Source organism: Anopheles nili, chromosome 2, assembly GCF_943737925.1.
Source record: "Anopheles nili chromosome 2, idAnoNiliSN_F5_01, whole genome shotgun sequence".
Lineage (NCBI taxonomy): Eukaryota > Metazoa > Arthropoda > Insecta > Diptera > Culicidae > Anopheles > Anopheles nili.
Window position 1 is genome coordinate 44,285,974 of NC_071291.1, and position 22,128 is coordinate 44,308,101.

Here is a 22,128-nt window from a genome sequence, read left to right on the forward strand (position 1 = left end):
ATTGTGTGCCATTGCGTGTGTTGTTCTGTTTTAGGATATTCGTTAAACCATCCGCCTCTAGGCTAGTTAGCTTTTTTACCAAACGTTTTTCGCTTTTTGACTTGCCTTCTCGTCCCTGTTTCCTCCAGCGGCATTTCCTTCCTTTCACGTGTGTTTCATTGTAATTTTCGCACCTTCGTACACTATTTCTCGCCACAAAACAACTACGATAAAGCTCTTGCATTGTGTGTGTGTACTTTTAATTCGTGTTTTCTTTGTGTGTGTGTGTTTCCTAAGTAGTTCCATGTAAATATTGTAGTAGAATCGTCCGTCCGCGCTTGAACGACTAAGGAAACTGGGAACGCTATAGGAAATAGAGAACTCAAACGCAGTACAGTAACGGTAACAATGTAGGATGGCGTTCGATTTACTTGGCTGTTACTTGTTCGACCATTCGAAAGAATGGAAGACTGGGACGATTCCAGGAGAATAGTTTACGTCGAATAACTACCCTCCGCCACCTTTCTTTTCCCCGCCCAAGCTTACGTTGATACGGTTTAATCTCGTTTACATTCCGATCGTCCTCTTTCTCTCCTTTCTCTTTCTATTATTAAGGCAACCACAGTAGAAAAGCGTGGATAAGTAGAAGCGTAGAAAATGCGCCCACCCAGCATGTGCGGAGCAGCGTGCTTATCTAAGGACATTGAAGAACTAATGAATAACACGTCGCAAGTAAAACCAGTCGAATAGTCGTACCGGGGCTAAGGTGCAAAAAACCTAATCGGTCTTAGGCTACGAACAGAATTCGGTGCAAACGTAACGACGACAAAGTAATCTCCCAAGCACATTTAACATTTAAAAGTTACAGTACAATTTTGTCTAGATTGTTCTAGTAATCTCGGAAGAAAGAGGGTTGACAAGGACCATGACTGTCGCTGACTGGGTATACTTCGATTGGATTGCTGCTAAATATCATCCTTGCGTGGTAATTACTTTCATCCTAGTGCTACTAGAGCGCCACTACCAACGGGGAACGTGTGTTGTGAATGTGTGTTTGCTTGTTTAAGTGTGAAGTTTTATACTTTATATAATGTTCTTGTTAAGGTTAATACTAATTAATTTTCCTCTCTCGTTATTATCCATTCTAGTGGCTCGCTGCTTTTCATAGGTTTTGTGGATTTGTTTGTTGAAATGCTAATTATTATTCTATTTTCTAATATCTATACCATATGTTCTACTATCTCCTCCCAATGCATCACAAAATGGCTTTAATAGAAAAGTGAAAACCAATCAAAACGATCACATTTGACCTACGTTCCATTTTAACAACTAACAACAACCAACTATGTAGGATGTGTGTTCTATACTTGAAAGTTATCTCTTCTCTCTGGCGCTTCTCTGCATTGCTTGCATGATTTTCGTTACTTCAAATCGTTCCAAAATAGCAATCGGAACTATTTGATTCACTCACTTCGTCTCTACTAGATTTTGCAATTAGAATTGTGATTCCGTTTTTTTTTCTCTTCACGTAAACCGCGCAATACCGATATTGCATCGATGTGTTCCCTTCTATGGCAAACATCCTTCTCCACGACTTCAATCAATGTTGCATTCTTCTCCTTTATATTGTTTCGTATATTTTAAAAACGATTCCTCATTAGTACTCAACTCAATTATTCCGCTGGGGAAAGAAATTTTGTAAGCTGCTGATGTAACACTGATTAAACAAATCAGCACAGATTCACAAATTCGCTGCGCAAAAGCCTAGTTCTTTATTGTCTGCCTTTCAACTTGCTGCAAGTATGACCAACTGTTTTACAACAGTACCAAGTCAGAATAGGAATATCGGTCGTAATTGGTTCAAGAGATAACAGAAGGATATTTTTCACACCTCGATCGTGTGTTTTGATACTGGACGTGGAACGGTGAGAAAATTCTATACTGGAAATATACACATCTAACTGTACCTACGGTACGACAAGTTTTTGTTGAAAGTCTTCCACTCTTCCAATGAATACAATTGAGTTAGTTTCGGTTCAGTAGCGTTAAGAACGACCAAGAGTACTAAAATACATCAGTTGCCACGACGACCCGGTAACAAGGATTGAGAATGGATAAATGTTGGTAACAGTTTCTCAGGTGAAGCATGAACCAAGAGTGCCTGAACGGCATTTCATCCCCGTTAGGATCCTACCAAAATCGTCAAGACTAGTTGGGAATGAGGATAGTTGGGAATCCGACAAACGGTCCAACCATCAACACGAACGCACCCTAGTTGAAGCATTCGTTCCACCCTTCCGCCGGCAGGTTGGTGGTAAATTGCGTTATTCCATTGTTAGCCATTGATTCCAACACTTCGCTCACGTACGCCGCTACGTCTGTTTCACTTTTTTCGGCTAGCTGAATAAACGCATGCTGCAGTAGCTTACCGTATTTAGGACGATCGCGTTCGTCTTTGATTAAACTAGAAGAAAGAAGAATAAATAAAAAACCATTTATTAAATCAATACAATGAAACAAGTGGCTTTGATGGTTTCGATCGAATGCTTACCAGGTATTTACAAAATTTACAAAATCTATAGAAAATTCCATCCCGTTGTACGTAGTAGACAGCCGCGGTGGAGCCCCTTCAACAACCTGCGGTGAAACGAGATCGTATTAGCCCATTTACCATTTACAGGGTAACTAGAGTAACATCTCACCTGCGAAAGCTGCTCGAACACAGATCCCCATTTTGGATAGGGGAATTTTCCCGTGGCCACCTCCATCAGCGTAATCCCAAGAGACCACACGTCACTACGCACGTCGTACCCCTTGGCTCGCTGGGGATCGATACGTTCGGGCTATCGGAATAGGAGAAACACACACACACAAACAATCTATGAATGCAGAAAAACAAACAAAGGATGGCAAATCTTACCGCCATGTACGGCCGACAGCCAGCATCTTTCGTACGTGCGATCGAATCCACCAGCTGACCAGAAATGCCAAAATCGCACAGCTTGATATCGCCATTCCGTTTCAGCAGAATATTGCTCGGTTTTACGTCTCGGTGAATGATTTTCAATTCTTCCTTCAAATAATTTAACGCTCTCACTGTCGCAAACGTGATCTGCGCCAGTATGGGTTCCGGTATGCGGCTCGATTGACACTCGCAAATGAATTTATAGAACTTGTCGAGCGAGGTGTCCATCAGCTCCATGCAGATCCAACAATCGCCCTCCTTGAAAAGCGCGCCGTAAAAGGTGACGATAGTGTTACAGTCGTTCGATTTCATCACGACCTCCAAATCCATCAGGAGCTGCTTTTGCTCCTTTTCGTCTACGGTCGATCGGATCCTCTTGACCGCCATCACCGTACCGGTGTGTGTGAATTTCATCCGGTTCACTGCTCCGAACGCGCCGCGTCCGATTTCACCCTCGTCGATAAGATCGTCGGAGGTGAAGTCGTACGTTTGGTTAGGAGCGATCTGTAGCTTGCCGGCCGCAGCTTGCATCCGGATGTGATCGCGCCTACGATCCGCGATCACCGTTGTTTGCCCACTTTGACATCCTAGGAAGCTGAGTTTCTTTGTCGGTTTCTTCCGATCCGTGTTGTTCAGGTCCAACGGTAGTGGCATGGAGGGACGTATTGATGTTGGTGTGGTTGCTGTTATGCATAGTGAAGCAAGGACATAGCATTTATATGCGGTACACCGTTACCGCACGGAACTATTAGATTCCCACGATGTGTGTTACTTACCTGGCGATGATTGTGAATTCTGATCGTCGGACATTAGCGAGGACTGCGAGCTAGAGTGGCCAATTCGATTTACAAGCGGTAGGCAGTTGACCTGTGTGATCCTCTGAACTTTGTATACCTCGCTACAGCTCCAGCACAAAAAATCGGATCAGATTTCGTTTAGCACCAACAAGCTATGGTAACGTAAAACTGTCGGGCGGTAAAGTTTCTTTTCACACAAATCTGAGATCGTCTGGTTGGGTGGTTGAGTTGATCATTCGAGCGCATGCGAGCAAACAGATTCAACGTTGGCTGATTAATATTAGACAACTCCAATCAGTAGAGATAAACCCTTTTTTGAATAAGAGTACAATTGCTCGGAGAAGAACCTATTTACGGACGGATTAGATGTGTACGTCGAATGGTGTTTAACGGTGGCAGGCGACGGACGGACACACAATACAACCCGATACAGCGACGATGCAGAGGATGCAGCACGACGGTTGAGAACAGGAAAACGCAGGTCACACCTTTCAAACAGGCGCTGTCCGTCGGTAGCAGAGCAGGATATCCGTACTCGACTGATCACCGACTCGTCCTTTTTTCACCTGCAGTATTTTTCAATGCATAAAACGCACTTTTCACCGTTCCAGGTCGCTTTTAGCTTTACTGTACCTCTCACTAGTGTCTAGCTAGAATCTTCTTCCTCTTGCTCTTCAATTTGCAAAACAGGATATTGTCTTCTGGGCCGCACAAATACGGCGTTTGCACAAGAACATATGTGTAGGCATACCACTTCTTTGGTGTTTTGTCTGGCCAACTCCCAATGAGAAAAGAGCTGGAGTAAATTTTAAATAAAGCAATTACAAAATTCTTCACAAGCAACAATACCGACCAAAACAATCGCAAACACACACACACGGGAATATTTTGACGTAACGACGGGCACATGAGAAACGTCAGCATAATTATTGTTCTACATCTGTTATATTGCAATAGTAACTATATTTAAATTTAATATTGTAAAGAATACAAATATTGTATTATACTCGCAAATATTGTATATGCTACACGAATTCCGTATTACATGCAGTACAAAATTACAACGTATAACAGAAATCTGAAACAGCCATGGCAATGATTAGGCACACCTTAAGCTTATTCACTTTGGATGGGTCATACTGTCAAAGGTGAATCGAATTGAGATTCGTCGTTTTGTTGGAGCTCATTATTTACATTTACACTTTGATCGTCGATCCTCCGTAAATGTACGGTTTTTTGTAGAACAATTTGAAGCAGGTTTTTGTTACACTGCTTACGTAAGTTATCTAAAACCATGGCTGCTAAAGAACCCTCACCCATCGTTAAGCTTTATCTGATTATCTACAACGCTGCACAAGTGCTAGGGTATGTAGTCTTGTCCATCTGGGCTGTTGAAACGTGTTGTAACTTTCTCTTTTCGAATTTCACGTAGATGGTGCTATATGCTGTACCAACTGGTAGCTTACTACACCATTGACAAGGGTTCGGAAAAAACTCTCTGGGAATATTTAGGATTCACCGTCATCCTGTTCCAAAATGCAGCCCTATTAGAGGTATAGTCTAGACAACGACGACTTTCCATTATGATCAATTATAGCAATTTCATTCGTTGTTTGCTCTGTCGATGCAATTTCAGATCGTCCATGCTTTCACTCGCATCGTTCCCAGCAATCCCGTCATCACCACGTTCCAGGTGCTATCGCGCGTGATGGTCGTTTGTGGTGTCATTATGGCAACACCGACTGGCAAAGTTTCGCCCGGTCTTCCGCTCGCTATTCTCGCCTGGTCGGTTACTGAAATCATCCGATACGCCTACTATGCGCTCAATCTGGTAGATGCGGTCCCGAAGCTGCTAGTTTTCCTTCGTTATACCACCTTTATCATACTCTACCCGACCGGTGTGACCGGCGAGCTGCTCTGCTTTTACTGGGCTCAATCGCACGTGTCTGAAACGAAGCAATGGAGCATCGAAATGCCCAATACGTACAACTTCACCTTCTCGTACTTCTACTTCTTGTGGCTGGTGATGCTGCTCTATATTCCGCTATTCCCCCAGCTGTATTTGCACATGTTCGCCCAGCGGAAGAAGATTCTAGGCTCGGGTACCGTAGCTGGCAAGCAGAAAAGTAATTGACTAGAGGCTTTTGGCTTCCCAGCCTAAATGATAAGCCGATACGGCGGCTTGATCGTGACTAAGATCGTGTTATTAATTTATTCTTCTTCTGCAATATTTCCATGGCTTCTAGTGTTTAGGGTGGGTTCTATCTCCGTTCATGTATCAGGGGCATTTATAGACTGATAAGTTTAAAGTATTTTGCTTTCTTTTGTCATAGGTTTATTTTTACTATTTCATTCCGAATGGTGATAGTGTGACTTTAATCCTGTGTGCATTATGGGCGTGGGTCGTTCGAAGAGCAATAAAATATTGTAAAAAATTAAAATCTGTGTGTTTTACTATTTCATTGTAAAAAGACAATCAGTACTTCTTTCAAAAATTCTCAATGTTAGCCAGTTTAGTGTGATTTGGCTGCTTTCTGTTGGCCCGCACGACCGAGCACCTTACGCCGCTGGGCGAACATGTGCAGGTACATCTGCGGAAACAGGGGCAAATAGCAGATAGCCATGATCCAAACGAAATAGTAGAAAGAGAAGCTAAAATTAAACCGGTTCGGTAGAACCACGCTCCATTTTCCAGTTTCGCCAAAGTGGCTCTGCGCCCAGTAACCGCACAGAAGCTCGCCCAAGAAACCGCACGGATACAACGGGATGAAGATCGTGTAGCGGAGCCAAACGAGCAGGGATGGGACACTGGAAAGCAGCAGATGGCACACATAGTAGCTGTATCGGATGGTTTCGGTCAGGCTCCAGCAAAACAATGCCAACGGTAGTCCCGGCGACTGCTGCCCGGTTGGTGTTGCATCGATCGCTCCCGCTACTACCATGCAGCGTCCGAACACCTGAAAGAAGGTTATGGCCACATTGCTCGGAACGATTCCGATCATAGCATGCACAACTTCCAGGCATGACAGCATTTGAAAGAAATAGGTTGTCGTGCCCAGCTGACTCCATAGCGTTTGCAGGGACCGGTCGTACACAAAGTAGTGCATCACTAGCTGCACGTAAATGTAAGCCCAACTAAAAACGTATCATAAATGTAATGAATGAACCTTCAGTGACTGTACCCAACTGTATTGGACCAGGAATTAGGAACACTTACCCTGCAAGCTGTGCTAAATTGTATAGCACCAAATATGCTTTTATAAGCGGAGTAGATTTAGTTTTTGCTTCTGATGCCATATCGATGTTACTGTAACTATCCGGTGCAGGTCAAAGGGCGTTTTAAACTGACTATCACTCGCGCACTGTGCACATGGAAGCTAACATCCAAATGCCTCTACTTGTTTTTATTAACTGTTGTGTGACAGTGAACATCGAGGAATGAACATAAGCACGTGCGATAAGACGGATGAATTAATGAATTTCGCTAACACAAGGCGTATTCCTGCAGTTGAAACGACATCGTTCAGCTCCAAAATCACTCATGTTAAAATTCAAATATCATAATCCTCAGAACCATAAATAAATACATTCATACACAATAGTCATCATGTAAAATAAATAACAAGGTAACAACATTTTGTTAGACAATCCTGCTTTATCTGTGGAAATCCGCAAGGACAGCATTTCTTTATTTTATTTTTTTACACTACTCACTGTCCAGTCCCATATAATGGAATAAGACAACAAGCAGGATATTTACACCCCCGTCATCCTTTACTGACCACCGGCTTGGGCTTCCGGCAGGCTGCGAATAATATCGGAGTCTCCGGCGTCGGTGATCGAGAGGGTGCACACGCGGAAATATTTACCGCAAGCCGTTCCCAGCTCAATGTTGTTGCCGTTGTAGTGATGCACGCCAGTCTTGGCCAGCATGGCGTAGTACTCAATTTCCGACTTGCTATATATCAAGCGTTAGGTGAAGAATCAAAAGATGACTATTAGCAATTTTACTCTTACCTGAGAACGAGAGTTTATCCAATTGTTACCAGTCGACATGGGGGCACGTTTTCATTTAGAACCATTTAGAAGTTTGATGACGACACGTAGCTCCAAGACATAAGCGCTTTCCAAGTGCTTCCACAAAATGATTACTCCATAGGTTTTCCAATGGGACACATTAGCGGTAGCTGAGTGTTTATGTCAGCTTGGAAGCATACTTCTCAGTCGCATACGACTCCATATGATTCCAAAAACGTTTCATCCACGTTCGGAAAACTCTACTTCTCAGTAATCCATCAGTCAATGTAAATTTACTCACCGGAGATGTGGCGTGTTATTGGCAATGATAACCAGCTTAGCCTTTCCTTGGCGCAACGTTCTGAGCGTCTGCTTGTAACCGAGGCAGGATTTTCCCGATTTCATCACCAGCGCCAGGCGAGAGTTGATGCTCTCCAAAGCCTTTTTCTGTAATTGTCCACATGGAAGAACAAAAGTAAGGTTATGGCCACACCGTCAGAGGGAAAGGTATCTTATACACGAAATAAAATAACATACCTGTTTCTTGGCGGTCACCATTTTGAACAATCACCGAAGTAGACACGGGTAAAAACCTGAAAATCAGACAAATGTATTAAAGTACACTATTTCAGCGCACAATACAGGAGATTCCATATCACCACGTCTTACCTGCTCAAACGTTTTTAGCGAAAAGAATCAGGTTAAGTTAATTGACACATATTTGACAGAACAACAAGATTTCTACACTACATGATTATGCAAGGTGTGCAGTAGAAAGAGATGTGATTGTTATTGTTTATTTCAATTTTAAACCCCACAAACATGTTATAATAACATCCAATGGAAACAACAATAAAACAACAACTAATAGATATTGCCATAGTCATAAGTCGTCTAAAAAGTTCTTCAACACTCGCACCCTTGGAAAAACTTCATTTCAACAAGGCATAAAAACACTTAAATGAATTAACGTGCTTACACAATTTTAGCTATCAACTCCAAACGGTCATCAGCACAATATAAAAAAGAAAAATATCCAGCATCTAATAAATTTTTTTGAAATTTTGCAGTTCTGATTTTTCAAAAGACCTGTGTTTAATCATTTTTTTTTCGCCAATCAACTCCATTACACGGCAAAAAGATAACACACGGCAAAAAGATCCAATTCAGAAACATGAGATTTTAACACAATTTGCATGAATGCATATTAAATTTTAAATATACTATTTTCAATTACACATTTATTAACGATTTTTGGATAAAATCGCCCTCAAACAGATTCTGTAATTACCTTGATAGAAGCCACAAATGATGCCCATGCAGCAACAGTACATGTAAATTATAACTTATAATTCACCACATATAATACAATTGATCATCATACTGGCATTAGGTTTGTAACTTATTAGATAGCTCATTATGAAAATATTGTAAAATAATGTTTATTTATTGTATTATTAAATTTAAGACGATATTCAATCGCATCGGAGAAATCCATGCAGCATAAAGTACTCGAATTTCACCCTACGTTGGAACATGATTTCAAAATTGTTAAATAAGGTAGTTCACTCTGAATAAAATTTTAGAAAAAATCCAAATAGTGTTGACTAAACTAGTATAGCTTGATTTAATTTAAAAAAAAATCTTTGAAACACTCTAGCTCTTCATTTTTTGCAAGCTTATAAATCATCTGTTGTGTGAGAGATTCTGTTCGTCAAGAAAATTCACTCCCCATTATTTCACCCAAATAGTCTTCACAAATTGGAGTTATTTGGCTGCAAAAAAGTCCCAAAATCTGCGCTCATTAAAAAAAAATATTTCAAAGCAGAAGAGCACAACTCCCCGATCTAGCAGGAATTTGTGGCTATTCGGCCCTACAAATGTCAAACGTATCTGCAAGATGGCGATCATGAAAAATCCATGAACCTACCGCATCTTGGCCACCACTTTAAGTTCGCTGTCTGGCTGGGTCGGCCATATTGTGAAACGTCGTCGCCGGAAAAAAAGAAACGCATCGACAGTGGCAGTGCCGTGAAGAAAGAGATCATTTTCAGCGATTCATTGCGTTTGCAAAAAGACACTGCTCGCCTCGGCTAGCTACTACCGTGGACGCTTAAAAGCTCGTCGGGCACTCGTGCAAAAAGTGTTACTCGTACGTACGCGAAGGGCGATTGCTTTTTCCATTTTCAACACCATCTTTCTGCAGCCGCCCGATTTCGCCCGTCTTGTGCCCACAGCCCGGGTCGAAGAAGCGCCAGGAAGCGTTTTGCTATCAGTGCCGTGTGGCCAGTGTAGTGCTGGCGGAAAATCTTTCGTGTCTCCTGCCATTTGTTCACCGTTCGTGGTTTGCCAATTAGGTGCCTTTCGGTGCCACCCTCGTGAGCGGTGCAATCGGTCGCAGCAGTGTGTAGAGCAAGTGCTCGAAAGTGTAACCGAAAAGTCGTCCACCCGCACCCGTGTCTTCGGAAGTGCGTTGTAACCACAGCCACCGCACCACACGCCAACACTAGCGCTACCGCACACCACAGGGCGGTTTATGCTTGATCGCATCCGTTTGTTTCCGTTCTTTTTTATTCCCCTCTTTCTCTCTCGCTCTCGCTCACTCCTTCGCGTCGTCCCGTCGTTGTTGCGCACCGCTCGGCAAGGCTCCAAGTGTGCAAGAGTGCACGCGCGCGTGTGTGTGTGTGTGTGTGTTCTGTCACCGGAAAGCCATCGAACATCGAACGCCGCCGGAATAAGGTGCACCGCGTTGTGGTCGCGTCTGGGCGTTCGGGACAAACCCAAAAGGACTGCCTCCTGGCAAACGCGCCAGGTAAAAGCAAGGAACGTTTAAGGTGAAACCGCTCTGCCCTACCCTAACCTCCGTATAACCAGTTCCGGGTGGGAGAGAACGGCACAGCGAAAGAAAGAAAAACACACCCTCCAAGGTTAGGCTCGTCTCGTCTCGCAAAGTGAGAGCGTGTGCGAAGGAGGCGGAGGACCTGACGGAACGAAACGAAGCGGAGTGTGCGCTGGTGCATTTGCAATTGTTGCCCTTCGTCGGTATACTAGCGTGTTTGGTAGAACTTTCAGCACACACCAGCAGCAGGAGTAACAACAACTACCAATGTCAACCGTGTCAGATCAGGTAGGCCGGGTCGGAAAAAGGAAAACAAGCGAAAACAAAGCGCCCCCTCGCTTGTGTGGGAGTGGGCGTGGGAGGGGGGGGGGGGTGGCTGATCGTGGCGGTCAATCTAATTTGTTTCTTTTTCTCTCTCTCTCTCTTCCTTCCCTTTTCCCCCTACTTACAGCGGATGAAAGGACAAGGAACTCATGGTAAATCTTCTTCTTCCCACCCAAACACGCAGCATTTAACATACATACAAGCGGTGGGTGGGGCGTGGGGTGCCAAGGTATTCCGCATTGGCCGTTGGGGGTTTCAAGCTGGCGATGGCGCATTCCAAACTTATTTCCTTTTTGGTTATTTTTTTCCTCCAAGCTTCACGCATTGATATTTTTGCGTGTGGTTCCCTCAGTGCCCCAGTTGACATAGTTTGGCAATCGACGACTCAGAAGCGCAATTCGCTGGTGACCCAAAAAAATGGGAAGCAAAAAACAAGCACCGTGAACCGTGCTCTTATATGATAACACTGCTAGGCCGAGGTCCCTCCCTCCCACCCCCATTTCCCCGTTCCTCCCTCACAAAGGGCATCACGTAGTTGAGCCGTTATCTCAGCCCGGCACCATAGATACGGCCGGCCAGACAATGCGCGGGCTTGCTGCAGGTCGTAATTGGCGTAATTGAAATGAGGATCGAGGGTTGAAAGAGGGAGCGTTGGATGAGTGCGGAGGATTTTGATCATTTGCCTACAACCGTGATGAAAATATGGTAAACGTAATTGAACCCAAACCACATGTGTCTTCTTGTAGACATGTTGGGCTTCATATCGGAAACATCGTAACGCAGCAGTGCTTTAGTCAGCTTTGTTTGGGGCAACGTTTTAGCCGAGGATCATAGCGCTGACGTCGAACGGAAGATCCGTTTCCGGTGGGAAGGACAGAGCTGCACACCAGTACCAGTTCCTTGGTGGTGTAGCGAAGTGTCTACCGTCATATAGGGTGATGTAGTTAGACGGACATGCAGTTGGGCACTCTCTCTCTCTCTCATTCACACTCCATTTTGCGGTGTAAACGAATGTGTTGTTTGGAGATCGGCGCGTGCTTTGTGTGGCTTAATATAACCGCGTGCAGCGCGGGCTTGTTTGCACGGGTGGAGTAGAAGGGACAAGACTTAGGGCGACAGAGCACAAACAGGAAGAGAAAATAGCACTGCAGTGCTCTTCGCGATACGAAGATCACCTTCCTTCCACGTTCCGCCTATCCTCAGGCCATTCCGAAGGATCGAAGGGTCTGTCATCGGTCTGGTTTCGGTGGCATCGAGGAACCCGGCATCGAGAGGTGCACATTCCCTGCGGCGTGAAACACTGGTGGGGGGAGGGGACATCAATGCAAAGATCGCAGAAAATAAACGCAGCAGCAGGCACCCTTCGTCGATGGGGTCGATGCTGTTTTTTTACGAGCGAAGCCGTGCGCTCTCACAACACGTCATGAATGAGGAACGGAGTGCGCACACTGCTGCAAGAAGGCGAAGTTAGCGAATAAACACACAGCATGGGAATAGCGCGACAGACTAGCCGATGGAGCAGCAGCAGCAGCAGCAACATCAGCGTCTTCGCGGTTGATGCGAGTGAAAGAAAAAGGAAACTGCGGTTCATCGTTTACCGGTGGTGTGGGGTACTGGCTCTGGCAGTAGAAGGGCACAACCAGCATCACACCGGACTGGCATCGCGGAATCGCTATAGCGTTGTTCTTTTGTGGTCGTATGTCGTCGCGTCATCGTTCGCTTGAGCCGCCCTGAGGCTTCGGGAGAAGATTATCCCACCGCGAGTGTGTGCAATGCTACGAGGCGACGGTCAACGCTTCGATCGTGCGGGAAGACGCTGTGGTTTGAGTTTGAATGTGTGCGTGCGGGTGCGCCCGTTCACCGATACGCCGCTACACCACCAGCCGTGTTAGTGGTGGGAGAAGATCGCGTTTTGTTGCTAGTGCTACCAGTTTGTGGAGGCGATCAAGCGCCAGTGAGAGTGGGGGGAGAGAGCTGGTAAAAGTACAATGAACTTGAAGCTGTGAACCAGTTTCTTAAGACCTTGGCATAGACACACACCCCATCGCGTTTGTTCGAGCGTGCAAAAACGGATGCTCCTTGAATGGTTTTTTTTTGCTCGAGCTGGTTGTGAAAAATTTGACAAAACATGTATACTAAATCGGTGGCGCATATCACGTTTGATTAAAATCAACAAATATGTTTGGCCCACCCAAATGTGGCCTACTTCGTTAGTATTTTTATGTATAACTGTTGAATGGCTATTCCAACGTTAACATACACGCAAATGCAACTAAGCTGCTTGAGTAAAGTGGCAAAGAGTGCCCCTGACAGGCAGGCAGTCTGTTCCAGACCTTCCTATTTTGCATTTCCATGCCGGAAATTGCTTCACACACATCGAAGCAACCGTGTGGTCCAAAAATGCGCAACGCTCTGGTGTCTATCCCCGTGGAGAGAAGCAAGCGTCGGGCGAAATTGATGTCGTCCGTGTGAAATATTACTGTTTGATTAGACGTGGGTGCGTGTGGGTGCGTGTGGGTGTGTGTGTGTGTGTATGCGAATGCGTGAAGCAAGAAGCAATAAATTGTTTGCGACGTAACTGACGGCTGCATTGTCCCTGAGCGAAGGTTGCTATGTCAAATCTTGGATTGGTGAAATATTACAACGCCGAGACATTGCGGCACTGTGACAGCAATTTCTCACGCTTTTCGCTCTCTCTCTCTCTCTATTTCTCCCACAGGAAATGGCGATTACAATTCTTGGAGTGCGCAAGTGAATCACGGTCCTGGTGGGGTCGGACATCAGAAAAAAGCGGACGACGGCTACTACCGAAATCATGGGGCTTACCAAAGTCACGATAGTGTCAGGGTAAGCATGCGCACGGGTTTGGATCGGTTAAAGACGATGCTTCATGTATGTTTTTGGTTTCCTCCGATTCCGGCAGAATGTCGAAAAAGGTATGCAAGGACTTGGACTTGGTTCCTCAGCGCACAACACCGTCGGTGGTGGCAGCGGTGGGGGCAATACCGGCGTATCGAAATACTATCAGCAACAGCAGCAGCAAAAGGAAGCTCCCAAAAAGATGACCTGGGCCACGATCGCTTCGCAGCCGGCGAAACCCCAAGTGAACACCACCAGCACGACGGTCAAGAAGAAGGGCCCTGGCATGCCGCCTCCACCAATGATTCCTGGCAAGCACAACATGGACATCGGCACCTGGGATTCGTCGTCGAAGAACGGCCCCAGCGTTATCGTTCCGACGCCGCCACCGATGATTCCTCCTCCGGTAATCGAGCCGTCACCTCTAGCTGAGCCCGCACCGCCCAGGTCCGGACCCGGTCGCGAGATGGGGGGCGCCTCATCGCAGCATCATAACAACCACCAGCAGAACGTGGGACCAGCGGGCATGCAGAGCGCTAGATGGCCAACGCCGGGTCAGGCCCAGATACAGCAGCAGCAAGTAAACGCTGCGCAACCGAGTGGCGAGAGGAACAACGGTTCTTCCTCGGGAGCCACCCATGCCGGACCCGGTGGCAGCGCCAATGCCACTGGTGGTGCTGGTGGTGGCTCGATGTCGTCTGGACCTCAGCACCATCACAACCAGCACCAGCAGCAGATGCAACAGCAGCAACATCAGCAGGGTCCGCATTCGCGCAACCACCCGTCACAGTATCAGCCACCTCACGCATCACAGCCGCAGCATTCCCATCACCAGGGGCAAGCACCGAACTACGAACGAGCTCCTATTCATCAGCAGCACCATCACCAGCAGGGACCGCCGCCGCACCATGGTAACAATTACAGTCAATCTCGAAATCATAATGCTGCCTACCCTTCGTCCGGTCCGGGTGGTCCTGTTTCGGCGGGTCCCGGTTTGTCGTCGGGGATGAGCGATCGGCACAACAGTGGAGGTTCCGCGGGTGGAAGCTTCCAACAACCCGGCGGTGGTTCGCATCAGTCGCACCACCAGCAACATTCGGACAGGCCATCGTTCCACCACCAACGTGCTTCGAACCATAACAGTGGCGCAGGCTACCAATCCGGCGGTTCCGGGGGTGAACGCGGACAGTACCCATCCAACAGTGCATCATCCGACGTTGCTCCACAGGCTGGCAGTGGTGTATCCGGATCTTCTGTTGCGAATGCCGCTACTGGACCAGCACGATCGCCTTCGCCTTCCGTCTCGGAAAGCGAGATGGCCGTGAAGCTGGCTGAGTCGCAGAAAATTCTCGACCAACTGAAAACCAAAAACAATTATAATCCCGCTTCGCTCGATCTGTTGAAAACGGCTGAATTAGCTAGGTAAGTCGCTTACTGACCACACGTGTTGCTCTATTCTCACGGTAAACGTCTCTTCACTCGTGTTGTTCGTATTTTAGATTCTTTGTCATCAAGTCGTACTCCGAAGACGACATTCATCGTAGTATTAAGTACGAAATCTGGTGCTCGACTGAGCATGGTAACCAGCGGTTGGACCAAGCATTCCGCGAGCGTGAAGAAAAGGGCGGCACGGTGTATTTGTTCTTCTCCGTGAACGGTTCCGGACACTTCTGTGGTGTGGCTCAAATGATGACTGCCGTAGATTACAACTCCAACTCGAGCGTCTGGTCGCAGGACAAGTGGAAGGGTACATTCAAGGTGCGCTGGATTTACGTGAAGGACGTACCGAACTCGCATCTGCGCCACATCCGGCTGGAGAACAACGAGAACAAATCGATGACGAACTCGCGTGACACGCAGGAAGTACCAAATGCGAAAGGCATCCAGGTGCTGCAGATCATCCACAGCTTCGATCACCAGTCGTCGATATTCGACGATTTCCAGCATTACGAAAAACGCCAGATGGAGGAGGACACCCGCAAACACGAGGCACCGCCTCCATCGAACCACTCGTATCACAACCAGCGGGACCGTCGGGAGCACCAGGGTGGCGGCGGAGGTGGTCAGTACTACGATGGGCCAGGAAAGTATCACGGCGGTGGCAGCAGCGGTGGTGGTGGATACAACAGCAAGTACAACGATCGAGGTGGAGACGACGGTTACGATGGCTATGGTAACCGAAGCGGAAATTATCATGGAAATTACAAGGGTGGCAACAGTGGTGGCTACGGTAAGTGTATTTGTTTTCGTTTTACGTGTGTGGCACATCGTGGCTTCCAAACCGTTCCCTAATAACATCCCTCTTCCACGTTTTAGGCGGCTACAATAATCGCAACAGCTACGGTCATCAAGAAGCGGGACGCGGATATCCGAGCTTTGATCGGCGCAACAACAACGGCAACAATGGTGGCAGTAACAACAACAGCGAGGATCATCACGACGGTTCGGCACCAGGTGGCGGAGGCGGTGGTGGTGGCTATCACGCACGCGGCGGCGGTGGCTACAACAACCGTCCCCGGGAGTACTATAAGGATGAGCGTCGGGGACCGAACGACTATGGGCGATCACGAGGCGGTGATTACGATAATGGTCGTGATAGTGACGGGGGCGGAGTGTACCGAAGCGGCGATCGTGATCGCGGATCTTCGCGGGACCACTTCCGGGTAAGTAAGCGCAACGGATTCGTTGAATTTAATACTCTTTGCAAATCGAAGCAGGTTACTCAATTAAGGTACCAATCAACCGTCGGTTCAGCTGAAATGTTGCTACCTTTTTATGTCAAACGTGTAAAATGAAATATTTTCGGTTGTAAAAACAATACAATGATCAGCCGCAGTTAGGGTTTAACATGCAAACAAAAAATATAAGATTTTTTTATATTGCCAGTTATAAAAACTCAATAATTAAAATCCACTCCAAAAACTTAAAATTTAATCTCTTTGTTGGTGCAAATATTTGTAGTTGCTTGAACAGGTTCTATGTGTAGGTTCTTGCTTAGATTTTATATGCTGACACTTATTTTGTTATATCATTTTCTAGGATCGCAATGATCGGATGGGCCCGAACAACAGTCGAGGAGGAGCTGGCAGCAACGGTAGTGGCTCTGGCTCCAACATCTACAGAAATCCGAACTAATCTGAACGTGTATTGTCACAGCAGAGACTGCAAGGTGGGATATTTTAGGGACTTTTGTGTTCGATTCACTGCCAGTCTCGAACACAGTTCAAAGGAGCACCAGCAACGGGGCCGCTCTTTTCTCCATTCACAATTGTGGTTAGAACAAAAATGGCTACAAACGCATTATGGTGTAAATTTGATTGGCGATTGAAATATGTTGGTCAATTGAAAAGATTATCACACATCAAAAAGAAAGGAATGCAGACAAAAGAAAATAACACCGAAAAATAGTACGCAAAAACGCATTAAACAGTAAATTGCGTAGATGTTTGGTATATGTATTAACAGGCATCTACTAACCTACGTCCAGTGCTGTTACGTTCGCTTCATTGGTAACTCCCAATAAGGCTATCTAAATTCGCCGACATAAAAAAAATGAAAATTAAGACCACAGTAAAGTAACGAAAAATTCATAGTTATTCGACAAACTGTCCGAAATCGCATACCCTGCAAGTAAAAAATGAGTGTACAGACAAACCGAGCGAAGAATCAATGCAGTTCATAAACAACAAATATGTTTTAAACAATGAAGTATGTTTTTAATTAATAGGGAAAACGCGGTAAAAAAATGATGAAGCAGTAATGAAATGATGTAACAAAGCAGAAAAAAAGCATCATTAGGAAACAGTAAACACGACGATGATAAGGAATTCTTTCTCCTTTTTTTCCCACGTATGAGATATATAACAGGACGTTGATAGCATCCCGTAGAGATACATAACATACATGGTGTAAACAACAAGAAAAAAAGAGGATAACCCTGATGCGCATCGTATGTTCTATAAATATTGTTAAGTTGTAACTTAAATTATATAAGCTAAGTCGAATGTCGATGAAAAAATTAAATGATACAAGAAGGTAGACGAAGTGGAGCTTGTAAGGAAACGATGCATCTTCTAAACCCAGCAACATTAACAGCGCAGGATGAGAAATTAATACGACTGGTGTGGCACACATAAATACATGAACTTGCGACGAATATGCTATTACTAGGCGGATACATGATTCGAATCGACTGAAAAACGATTAACTACGTTGTTCTCTGCTGCTATAGGATGGTGTCGTTTTAGGGCAGTTTATTGATGCAGGTTCGCTACAATAGCAACATTAATAATACCTGCGTTACTTCTTGATAGGTGAGGTGTATAATTCAACAACGTAAATACGTCTTTTTTTATTTTTATGTTGTGTTCCTTCGACGAGTAAAATCTCATTATACACAGACACCCAATTCACATTACGAAGTGTGGAAGTGAAACGAATCATCCAACTAATAATTGAGGCTGAAAATATAAAGTAATAACCCTCTTCAGCGCGCCCATTGACGACTGATGACTGGTAGGCACTATTTATGGTTTCGATTGTGCTTTAATATATCATGAGAGGTCTTTCGACTGGCATGTTTGGTTCAGATAGTGTCACATTGGAAGATAGTGTCGCCGGCAAATAAGGGTGGTATTATACGGCTAGCGGGGCACGCATGGGGCCACCGTGCGACTAGTAGTGTCGTGAAGTTAAGCTCACCTAAAAAAATGAAGTTAGATAATTTAAAAATGATACCGAAACGAACAAGAACATGATCCTGCATTAAGTGCACACGAAAAGTATTTTTGTAACCTTCTTATTTTTTAAAACGTACGTGCGAAGAAAGTTCTTAACTCCTAAAACTAACTGAGCGTGAGTGTAGTAGTAGTTGTTGTACTAGTGTGATTAAGCTGTTATACACAAAACAGAAACGGCATAATCAAAGCCCAATTTTCGGCGAAAGCAGTGTGTTTGAAAGTTGTAATGAACGGAATAAAGTAAACACCAGGATTACTACTGCGTGCAGGCAAACGAAAATCACATATTAGATCCTCCCAAATGCCACGAAGATAAAAGAAAGATACATGCTTACACAACACACGCAATAAGCTGCAATCGAACGGTTCCTGTAAAATTTTCCAACATTTTTTTTTCGTTCGAAATCTGTAGAAAGGGTTGCTTGAAAACAAGCAAAATAATTGAGTAAAAGCCATTGCATACCCGATCGTGGCCTCTTTCTGTGTGTATGAACGTTTTTGTCTATCGTGTGACCGTAACCTTCAAAATCGCACATTTTAACCACTGTCCAATGACGATTAACCGAAAGAATAAATTTCACGGGAAGCAAAAGATTCACGAACGAAGAATTCTCGTGTAAAACACTAGGTGTAGGTTTTGTGTGTGAGAAAGAGGCATTTACGTGTAGTGTGTACATGCTTGTGTACCCGCGTGTGCATAGATCTCTGCACCTCTGTATTGGCTTCTTTTTTCTTCTTTATCAGGATTTGTAGTTGGAACAAGTGTAGCGGCGGCAGTTTTGTAGCAAAAGTAGAGAAGAATATATATAAATATATATAAAAAAAAGATAAACTCCTAGGGACTAGCTAAATCGTCAAAAACTCTATTCTGCCTGGGGAAAGGAAACAACCGTGAATTCTACACCCCCGCCCCCAAATTATACGCTACTGTTGAACAAAACTCACAAAACATAAGATCGAAAATGAAACAGAAAGCCACTGGTCGTACGCACGATACATTATTTCGTTACTGCTGGATAGAGAAAACACGGAACGACGATTGGAAACATGGCAAATTTGGAGAGTCGCAGAAAAGGGGCAGTCAAGCCAAGGGTGAGTAGGGAGTAAAACCAGCAGTTTGCTCATTGCAAAAAAGAAGAGTTGCTCTTTGCGATGGGTAAAGCGAAAAAGTAATGCATTAGCCGAGCAGAAGGAGGGATGTAGCACTCGACTGCATGCTGCTGCCGCCACCACAGTTGCTTGAATACAATTGTTCCTTCGGGCAGGAAGGATACCCTTCCTGTTGGGTGGCGTAACGCTCGCGGCCAAAGGGGGATGGACATGATTCCCTTACATCGTTAACAATGAGGTATCATACTGTTGATGTTAGGAATAGTTATGTTGCGCTCCCGCGGTACGCGACTATTTACAGCGAAAGGATCGCAAAGAAAGTAGAAGTACGCAGGTAGTACCTTGGCGCAATTTAGAGCGCAAGTAACGATCGGATATTGCAGCACTGTTTGAGTAGCGTAAAGTTGTGTGCAAATCAACCGCGTATGCTGGTTGGGGATGGAAATTAAACAAAAAAAAACTTTACTAGCAAACGGCCCGCATTACTCCTACCTAATGAACCACACACAAACCAATAGAAAATGAGATAGAGAAAAAGAAGGTTAAAAAAAACGAAACTCTACTATGAATCAATGAAACATTCTGCAAAATACTAGAACCACAGGAGCAGCATAGAAGCACGTCGGTGTGTGCATAAAAGAAGACAAAAAAGATTAACAGAATATGCCAACCCACGTAATAGGGCTTACGCTGGGATCGAATTAATGCCTAATGTGTGATGATGAACAAACAAACAAACAAAAAAAAACAAAGGCATGACAAACGAATGTCGCACCAATTTGTGGTAGGGCATGAGCGTAGGCAGTACTTTGAGATGCACTGAATGAAAAGTAACAAACATACGATGAAATGAACAAAAAATCGTAATAAACCTTATTAATAATAAAATTTAACCTAATGGGTGAAATGTAGTGTAATTTTTTCCTGAGAAAACGGTCGTCTGGTTGGCTCCACTGGTGTAAGGGTTAAATGTAATTTTTTTTAATACCATCCTGATTGATCAGGAATTATTTGATATCTGCTTTTCCGATATAAACAGATGTTCCTAAGGAATATGCTCAAGTTTTTATATTAGAGAATTATTTTTTCATTCTTTTTTAATTGTGATAATTTTGAGATATGTTAGCCAACAATGTTTGATCTGCATCCTCGCAAATACTTTTTTGTTGTAATGAATCAAAGACACATGTTTGACGCTGTTGATAACATTGAATTGCTTCGTTTATCGATTGAAAAGTAATTGACATTATTATTTAAGATATTGTGGGGTTAGCAATGTTGGCGTGAAAGAACACAGCAGTCACGTGGATGTGGGAAGAACAACATTTGTCCCAAAACATGTGTTTTTTCTCTTGTTTTAAGTTTATGACGTGATTTTACTATAGTTCGATTTTATCGAACTTTGCTGCACTATGGGATTATGCGTGACAAACGAAACCCGTTTTTATTCATTACTTTAAATTCATCCCAGACATTTATTACAAAAGGCTGTCTTCGTTTTGTGTTCAAAACGAAGCTGGTATATATAACCAAATAATTTAATTTCCATTATGATCCCATGACTTCTGGCCACTGAGATGCCTTAGTACGCTTAGAACGATATGAAAGACGAAATAGATAACATGCAGATAATCACGCATCGAAAAGAGCGAAGATATCGATCATGCTCTGGAGAGAGCTGACCTTCAAATTTGGGAAATGCGTGGGAGCGAGATCACTGATAGTGCAGAAGTACCAGGCGTAAAGCAGCCTCTTTAAACCATGTTCTCCTGGTGTTATAGTCGGTTTTTGGATAGCAAAATTTGATTTTGATAATCTTCTCCGTACAGCGGCGTGCCACGACGTTGTTGTCCTACTTTGGATTTTTTTTTATTTTTGTCAAACATGATCTTTTTGTTTAGTATATAAAATGCACGTGGTTTTTATGTTTTTTTTAAAAATAAAAATGTTTAGAATATAATTTAGAAATTAATTTTTCTTTCTTTAGTATATAAAACGCACATGTGATGTTAGGTTTACATATTTTTATTAAAAACTACCGGCACAATATTACACTTTCACATTTTGTGGGATATTGAAATATTTAGAAATGAAAATTAGAAATTAAATTTTCTTTCTTTAGCACTTGAAACGCACATGTGATTTTTATATTTTTTTATTAAAAAATACGCGCACGTTATTACACATTCAGTGGGGAGGATGGGTTACGGTTGTGTCGGATATATAAATGATTCGCATCTTAATTATGTAAAGCTGAAACAGATACTAGTCCATGTATCAACAGGTAAAATTTAGGGCACGGTAAGTAATATCAAGTGCAATTAACACCACGCCAAATGAGAGCTCTTTGTGTAAGGATAATGCATAATTCGCGAAACATTTGATCTCGGATAAAGAAAAGCAAGGTAGCCTCGCTTTACCACCGGAGAGCAAGTTAGTTTCTACGAATGATGTACATATCGAATTTCCGAGTTAAATCTACTTTTAAGATGCTAAACC

General features: G+C 44.2%; 5 protein-coding genes across 5 annotated transcripts; 2 read left to right on the plus strand and 3 right to left on the minus strand.

Annotated features, from left to right (window-relative positions):
* Positions 1 to 2,250: 2,250 nt before the first annotated feature.
* Positions 2,251 to 3,816, minus strand: LOC128730708 (dual specificity mitogen-activated protein kinase kinase 4-like). The gene is made up of 5 exons (XM_053823785.1): positions 3,721 to 3,816; positions 2,900 to 3,627; positions 2,682 to 2,822; positions 2,531 to 2,616; positions 2,251 to 2,443 (listed from the first exon to the last, which is right to left on the minus strand). The coding sequence occupies exons 1-5, from the start codon at positions 3,752 to 3,754 to the stop codon at positions 2,251 to 2,253; spliced, it is 1,182 nt and encodes a 393-aa protein (XP_053679760.1). The 5' UTR covers positions 3,755 to 3,816.
* A 1,135-nt stretch (positions 3,817 to 4,951) lies between these two features.
* LOC128730641 (very-long-chain (3R)-3-hydroxyacyl-CoA dehydratase 2) lies at positions 4,952 to 6,180 on the plus strand. The gene is made up of 3 exons (XM_053823717.1): positions 4,952 to 5,106; positions 5,174 to 5,294; positions 5,378 to 6,180. Exons 1-3 carry the CDS (start codon positions 5,036 to 5,038, stop codon positions 5,873 to 5,875), a joined length of 690 nt encoding a protein of 229 aa, XP_053679692.1. The 5' UTR covers positions 4,952 to 5,035; the 3' UTR covers positions 5,876 to 6,180.
* A 74-nt stretch (positions 6,181 to 6,254) lies between these two features.
* Positions 6,255 to 7,128, minus strand: LOC128730642 (very-long-chain (3R)-3-hydroxyacyl-CoA dehydratase 2-like). Its single transcript, XM_053823718.1, has 2 exons — positions 6,959 to 7,128; positions 6,255 to 6,876 (listed from the first exon to the last, which is right to left on the minus strand). The coding sequence occupies exons 1-2, from the start codon at positions 7,036 to 7,038 to the stop codon at positions 6,255 to 6,257; spliced, it is 702 nt and encodes a 233-aa protein (XP_053679693.1). The 5' UTR covers positions 7,039 to 7,128.
* Positions 7,129 to 7,384: 256 nt separating this feature from the next.
* Positions 7,385 to 8,442, minus strand: LOC128721851 (60S ribosomal protein L30). Its single transcript, XM_053815651.1, has 4 exons — positions 8,428 to 8,442; positions 8,296 to 8,351; positions 8,060 to 8,205; positions 7,385 to 7,699 (listed from the first exon to the last, which is right to left on the minus strand). The coding sequence occupies exons 2-4, from the start codon at positions 8,314 to 8,316 to the stop codon at positions 7,516 to 7,518; spliced, it is 351 nt and encodes a 116-aa protein (XP_053671626.1). The 5' UTR covers positions 8,317 to 8,351; positions 8,428 to 8,442; the 3' UTR covers positions 7,385 to 7,515.
* A 2,315-nt stretch (positions 8,443 to 10,757) lies between these two features.
* LOC128730269 (YTH domain-containing family protein) lies at positions 10,758 to 17,062 on the plus strand. Its single transcript, XM_053823308.1, has 7 exons — positions 10,758 to 10,885; positions 11,049 to 11,073; positions 13,641 to 13,768; positions 13,845 to 15,202; positions 15,280 to 16,010; positions 16,097 to 16,443; positions 16,820 to 17,062. The coding sequence occupies exons 1-7, from the start codon at positions 10,865 to 10,867 to the stop codon at positions 16,913 to 16,915; spliced, it is 2,706 nt and encodes a 901-aa protein (XP_053679283.1). The 5' UTR covers positions 10,758 to 10,864; the 3' UTR covers positions 16,916 to 17,062.
* The last annotated feature ends 5,066 nt before the right edge of the window (positions 17,063 to 22,128 follow it).

What these genes read in the sequence shown, in the direction of transcription:
- LOC128730708 (XM_053823785.1), bottom strand. Translation starts at nt 3,754, where the DNA reads ATGTCCGACGATCAGAATTCACAATCATCGCCAG. An exon ending in TGTTCGAGCAGCTTTCGCAG is followed by an intron (nt 2,617 to 2,681) that starts GTGAGATGTTAC and finishes GTTTCACCGCAG; the next exon opens with GTTGTTGAAGGGGCTCCACC. An exon ending in GTAAATTTTGTAAATACCTG is followed by an intron (nt 2,444 to 2,530) that starts GTAAGCATTCGA and finishes TCTTTCTTCTAG; the next exon opens with TTTAATCAAAGACGAACGCG.
- LOC128730641 (XM_053823717.1), top strand. Translation starts at nt 5,036, where the DNA reads ATGGCTGCTAAAGAACCCTCACCCATCGTTAAGCTTTATCTGATTATC. An exon ending in AACGCTGCACAAGTGCTAGG is followed by an intron (nt 5,107 to 5,173) that starts GTATGTAGTCTT and finishes AATTTCACGTAG; the next exon opens with ATGGTGCTATATGCTGTACC. An exon ending in AAAATGCAGCCCTATTAGAG is followed by an intron (nt 5,295 to 5,377) that starts GTATAGTCTAGA and finishes ATGCAATTTCAG; the next exon opens with ATCGTCCATGCTTTCACTCG.
- LOC128730642 (XM_053823718.1), bottom strand. Translation starts at nt 7,038, where the DNA reads ATGGCATCAGAAGCAAAAACTAAATCTACTCCGCTTATAAAAGCATAT. An exon ending in AATTTAGCACAGCTTGCAGG is followed by an intron (nt 6,877 to 6,958) that starts GTAAGTGTTCCT and finishes ATACGTTTTTAG; the next exon opens with TTGGGCTTACATTTACGTGC.
- LOC128721851 (XM_053815651.1), bottom strand. Translation starts at nt 8,316, where the DNA reads ATGGTGACCGCCAAGAAACAG. An exon ending in TGGTGACCGCCAAGAAACAG is followed by an intron (nt 8,206 to 8,295) that starts GTATGTTATTTT and finishes GGACAATTACAG; the next exon opens with AAAAAGGCTTTGGAGAGCAT. An exon ending in AATAACACGCCACATCTCCG is followed by an intron (nt 7,700 to 8,059) that starts GTGAGTAAATTT and finishes CTTGATATATAG; the next exon opens with CAAGTCGGAAATTGAGTACT.
- LOC128730269 (XM_053823308.1), top strand. Translation starts at nt 10,865, where the DNA reads ATGTCAACCGTGTCAGATCAG. An exon ending in TGTCAACCGTGTCAGATCAG is followed by an intron (nt 10,886 to 11,048) that starts GTAGGCCGGGTC and finishes CCCTACTTACAG; the next exon opens with CGGATGAAAGGACAAGGAAC. An exon ending in GAAAGGACAAGGAACTCATG is followed by an intron (nt 11,074 to 13,640) that starts GTAAATCTTCTT and finishes TTTCTCCCACAG; the next exon opens with GAAATGGCGATTACAATTCT.